The sequence below is a fragment of the Cricetulus griseus genome, chromosome 6 (assembly GCF_003668045.3).
Source record: "Cricetulus griseus strain 17A/GY chromosome 6, alternate assembly CriGri-PICRH-1.0, whole genome shotgun sequence".
In the NCBI taxonomy this organism is placed as follows: Eukaryota; Metazoa; Chordata; class Mammalia; order Rodentia; family Cricetidae; genus Cricetulus; species Cricetulus griseus.
Genome location: NC_048599.1, coordinates 33,040,861 through 33,046,860, shown reverse-complemented (window position 1 = coordinate 33,046,860; position 6,000 = coordinate 33,040,861). Strand labels below are relative to the sequence as shown.

The window sequence follows — 6,000 nt, the reverse complement described above, 5'->3', positions numbered from 1 at the left end:
GGAAGTGTAGCGGTGTCTCAGAATAGAAATACATAAAGTAAGTAGGGACAACAAGATGGGTCTGCAGTTCAAGGCATGCACACACACAGACACATGGAAAGAGAGAGAGAGAGAGAGAGAGAGAGAGGGAGGGAGGGAGGGAGGGAGAGAGGGATTGTGGGATAATGTCATAAAAATGATGATTCTTAGAATACATTTGGAAAGTGTCCTTTAGTTCCTGACAAATGTTGCTTTACCTGCCATTCTCCAGCAATGCTGACCCCTCTGCCTACATAACCCACCTCCCTCCCCTTCTCTTCATTGTCACTCTTCATCTGAAGAGCCATAGTGTGTTTGAAATATTTAAAGTTATTGAAGTGCCTTACAGTTTTGCTTATGGCAATACCAATCAATTTCCCAAGAGTGCCGCTGTATCTTCGGCACTTAGAACAGGGGTGGGGCATAGTAGGTATGGAACAAACACTAAACTGAAGGCTTTCTGTTACACAGGGTAGAAGACCATGATGATCTCATGCCAATATTTTTGCACAATGACACCACTCTGAAAGAAATGTATGGTGAATACTTCCTGGCTGAACTAATAGAGGCCCAAGACGAAGAGAATCATGCTGTGGTGTGTGAGGTTGGTGACTGATCCTCTGGAGACATAGTGAAAGAAATGAGAGGAATGAGCCACCCTACTGCTCCCGGCTTGCTGAGCACTCCTAGAGCTGGCATATCCTTCCCTCCTGCATACCCTTCTAGAGGATGCCAGGCCAGAGTTATCCCTTTGTGACATCTTCTGAGGTGGCCAGACAGCTGTGGATTCTTTCCTTGTCTTTAGAAATAGGGACCAGAGATTTCAAGAAAGGACAAGATAATCCTATAGGGGTGAATATAGATTTCTGGACACCCCATGATGTCAGAGACCAGAGTTTAGACAACAGTGTTCTGCTGCCAAGAAGATTTCATTTGACTTGGAAAGTGATTTTATTTTACTTTTTTGAAATTGTTTTGATACAGTTTCACAGTTATAGAAAACTTAGAGGTGCAAATTCTACCTGGGTTTTTCCATATTTATTTTATCATTCTCTCTCTCTCTCTCTCTCTCTCTCTCTCTCTCTCTCTCTCTCTCTCTCTCTCTGTTTTTTGAGACAGGGTTTCTCAGTGTAGTCTTGGTTGTCCTGGAACTTGCTGTGTAGACCAGGCTGGTCTTGAACTCACAGGGATTCACTTGAGTGCTGGGATTAAAGGCGTGTGACATCACCACCCAGCTTACAATTCTCTTTATATCTATCTATTTGTCTATCTATCTATGTATCTATCTATGTATCTATCTATCTATCTATCTATCTATCTATCTATCTATCTATCTATCTATCATCTATTTCCCTCTCTTCCTCTTCCCTTTCTGTCTCTCAATTCATCCACCTGTCTATATATTTATGTGGAATCGTGTGAAGGTAAGTTGCAGTTATAATGCCCCACTTATGTTTATTTCTTAAAAACTAGAATATTTCCCCACCTAATTTGTAACAACAGTATGATGATCAAAGTCTTTCGATCCCACTTTCCCATCTGTAGACCTTAATTAGATTTTATTGATAGTCACAACAGTGTCCTTTATGGAAAAGGAAGTGTAGGTCATTTGTTGTATTTAGTGTCCTGCCTCTTCAATCTTTCAAAATTAAAAATAACTCCCTAACCATTTGTTATTTTTTCCAAAACAATGATTATTTTCAACCAATACAGACCAGTTATTTTCTCGAGTGTAATTTGTACTTGTTCAATGTTCCCTCATGATTTGATCCATATTACATATGATTAAGTTTAGTTGAATTAGTGGGAAATGTAAAAATTAGAAACCTGTATGTAACAATTGAAGCTTCTAGCTTTTCTAAGGAAACAGAGAATAAGCCTGGTATTTGGGGACTAAAGGAAAGAGCCCACATCTTTTGGTATGGCACTGAGAAACTCCAAGGACTACATTTCTCAAGAGACAGGAGGGAGATAATAAACCAGCTAGCCTTAGTGTGATCAGCCCAATTAGATGTCCCAGGTAGCTGGTGTCAGCACACCCAAGAGCTTCACGACCCCCTCCTCATTCTCTACTCACCTGTGGAGACATTCACCAAGGGTACACCTTCTTTACCTGCACCCCTCGGCTACCTGCCTACTAGGAGAAAGCCCTCCCTGATTTGCCTAGTGGGATTCAGATAGCTGGGACCAAATGCATAGAGGGATGTACTTGGTGTTGAATCTGCCCAAATATGCCTTCCTGAGACAGCAGAATCACCTTCTAATTTATGTCACTGCACTTGAGGCTTCCTCGTCCTTAAGAGTTGAAACTCCTGGAGTAGGAAATTCATGGGGTCTGCTTGGTGGTAGGGGAAAAACTGACTGTAATTGAAGCTTTGGTATATTAGAGAGCTATGCTAGTTTGGTTTTTGTCAACTTGCCACAAACTGGAGTCCCTTGGGAAGAAGGAACCGATTGAGGAGTTGCATCAGTCAGATTGACCTGTGGACATGTCTGCTGGGGAATTTTCTTGATTGGTGATTGATGTGAGAAGGTCCAGCCCACTGTGGTGATACCACCCCTGGACAGGTGGTCCTGGGTTCTCTGAAAAGCAAGGTGAGCAGGACACACCAGTAAGCATCCTTCTTCCTCCATGGTCTCTGCTCCAGTTCCTGCCTCAGCTGCCCTCTATGATGGGCTGTAATCTATCAATCATTTCTTCCCTCTCCTTCCCTAGTTGCTTTTGGCCAATGTTTTATCCCAGCAACAAAGAAAAACTGGGACAGAGACGATAGGGAGTGTATGATGGCACGATAGGGCCACACGAGCGAAGTCTTTTCTTACATGCACATGGCAGTCTGAGGAAAGTGTCTGGATGTAGTGGTCTGTACACTTGAGCTGGCTGGGGGTCCTTCTTGGGCTGAGGAAGTCCAGGTGACCAGGCCTCACACAGGCATTTCTGACCTAGTAGTTCTGGCAGGGGGGAGGGGGATAGGAGTGGGAGTGGTGGGATTCTGCCTTTCTCTAAGTTGCAGGGTGATGTTGTTGCTCAAGGGACTTGCATTTTATATTAAGGAACTGGAACACCTTCCCATTGGTCCTGGTGTAGTGTCACCCACAGCTAGAGTAGGTCTTCTATGAACTATAACTGCACAGCTCAACTTCCATGGTGAGAGCTGCTTTGCCAAGGAGGAGAAATCATGGGGAAGAGACTGATGAATTTTTTTTTTGTGTGTGTGTGGGGGGTTGAAATCTAGTATTTTTTTCTTTTTTAAATTTAAATTAGAAACAAGCTTCTCAGTTCTCTCTCCCTCCCCTCCTCCCCTGCCCCCACCCACCCCTATCCCAACCCCTTTCTGCTCCCCAGGGAGGGTGAGGCCTTCCATGAGGGATCTTCAAAGTCTGTCATATCATTTGGAGCAGGGCCTAGGCCCTCCCCTGTGTGTCTAGGCTGAGAGAGTATCCCTCTATGTGGAATGGGCTCCCAAAGTCCATTTGTATACTAGGGTTAAATACTGTTCCACTACCAGAGGCCCCAAAGATTGTCCAGGCCTCCTAACTGACACCCACAATCAGGGGATCTGGGTCAGTCCTATGCTGGTTTCCCAGCTATCACTCTCAGGTCCATGAGCTCCCCCTTATTCAGGTCAGCTGTTTCTGTGAGTTTTTCTAGCGTAGTCTTGATCCCTTTGCTCATCACTCCTCCCTCTCTGCAACTGGATTCCAGGAGTTCAGCTCAGTGTTTAGCTGTGGGTATCTGCTTCTGCTTCCAGCAGCTACTGGATGAAGAGCCTGATGAATTTTAGGGCTTGTGCTGGTGAGATGGCATGGAGGGTAAGGACACTTGCCCAGTCAATCTAGTGAATTGATGAAAAGGTGGAAGGAGAGAACCAGCTCCACACGGTTGTTCTTTGACCTCTGTATGTGTGTCTTGGCAAATGCATCCCAAAACACACACACACACACACACACACACACACACACACTGGTAAATAAAAAATTTAAAACCTCTGTAAAATAATAATTAATAAACATCAATTGAATAGAGTCCTGGGGTTCCCACCCATCCTGTTCATTAATAGAATCATAATTATGTTTTTGTTTGAAAATGGATATTTGACTTTGACTTTAAAAAGAGATTTCTATGCTGGTTTATTGAAAAGCATTGCAAGATTGGGATTTGCAATTTTGTTTCTGGGGTGATATTTATAGGGATTCATACACTCATTTCTCATTTGCTGAAACTGTGAGACCTCTTAAAGAATATTAGGTTTCTTGAAACTTGAAAGCAAATATTCTCTGTAAATAAGATGAGAAGTTCGGGGCTTGCTTTCACAAAAGGCCTCACAGACTTGGTGACTATGAGACTCTCCAAGGAGGCATTCAGACTTTGTGTCAATTTCATGTCAGCATTGTAATTCTTGCAATAATGAATAGAGAGTCAAATACTCCAAAATAGATGTGAGCAAAGGATTTGATTGACACCCACCTACCCACCCACCCACAAAAAGGGTTCAGAAATCGTCAGTGGCACATGAGAAGAAGTCATTTGGTATCTTAAGATGTCAGTTCCATTAGTCATTTGGGAAATTAAATCAAAAGCACAGTTAAGACAGTCATGTTGGTGCACATCTGGAATCCTTGTACTAGGAAGACTGAGGCAGTAGGAACCCAAGTACAAAACCAATGTAGGCTACTCTATTTCAAAACCAAAACAGAACAACAAAAACTACAGTGAGATCCTTTACTCCTAATAGGATTTTGGTAGCAATAACAACATCAATACTACTACTACTACTAATTAATAATAATAATGATGATAACATGCTGAGATGGATTGTCCTTTGTGACAGAGACTTATTAGAAGAGTTATTAATGTCATAGACACAGACAGATGGCAGCATGGTGAGGTCTATGAGGAGAGTTCTGGTCCAAGGTAGAGTACGGGGGACCCTTCTCTTAAGTTTCTGAGTGGGGAGTAGTGGAAAGAACATTGGAAAGTTCCTCTCTTTTACCCGAGTTGGCTGTTTTGTTGGAGTAGCCGGGGAGCCATAAGTGTTTAAAGTCCCTCATGTGGTTTTGGTGTGCAGTCTGGTTGATGGCTATCTTCATCCACTCAGTAGTGGTTTCTCTGGTGAAGGTGGGACAAATTGAAACAAACATGGGTATGCAGTTCTGAAGATGGGAGCTGGCCCTAAAACATAGAATCTGAGAAATTACATTGAAAAGATTCTAATTTATTAATTAAATTTTTTATGTTTAGATTTTTTTTACTTGTCCTTCAAAGACTTGCTTTCACATGTTCTCGGTCAGCCAGCCAGGAAGCATCTGGCCTGAACAACACCAGTTTGAAAAACTGGGTTTTTCCACAATCCCTGAAAACTACATGTGGAGCCTACATGAGGACCTCTGATCTTCCTGCCCAGTCTCTGTCCTGTGTAGTCCAGCCTTTGTTTGTAGGAGTCTTTTAGTTCTCTGGTTTTATTTAGGGTGTTAGTGACACACCCTAAATCCCCTGAGGAAGTCATTGACCACAGCTGTGGTGATCTCTTGTCTTGTTCTTTTTCTTGGTGTATTTCTTTCACTTTCCATGTAAACACTGAGGCAAAGAAAGCCACAGGTTGAAAGTAGCAATGCCAATCCTGTGATGTTGGTGTCCCTAAGAGGTGAAGAGGTCTAATACAATTTCCTACAAAGACTGCGCTGCCTTAGCCATCAGAACACAGATCTCAGTCAACGGCAAGGGCAGAGGCAGGGCCTGGGAACAGGAGCCAGGGAGGATATCTGACTGTAAGTAGAGCCACAGCTTATGTCTGAAGCCTTTCTGGGTTCAAGCTGAATTCTGGTCCTGCCCTCCCACCCCCACATGTGCCTATCCTATGTAGAAGTATGTTGGAGCCAATCTTGTTTAGCTTGAGAGAGCTAGCTGTTGTCAGGAACTTTACAAGCTATTTGCTGAACATAGCCGTCATTGAAACTTATGTAGGCTGTGGATGTAGCCCA

General features: G+C 43.1%; 1 protein-coding gene across 1 annotated transcript in view; it reads left to right on the top strand.

The window, feature by feature from the left end:
• Cfap61 (cilia and flagella associated protein 61) overlaps positions 1-6,000 on the top strand; it is a 289,348-nt gene that overhangs the window by 35,984 nt on the left and 247,364 nt on the right. The window contains exon 7 of the mRNA XM_027421600.2: positions 490-622. Coding sequence (XP_027277401.1) covers positions 490-622 — 133 coding nt within the window. The remainder of the gene's footprint in view (positions 1-489; positions 623-6,000) is intronic.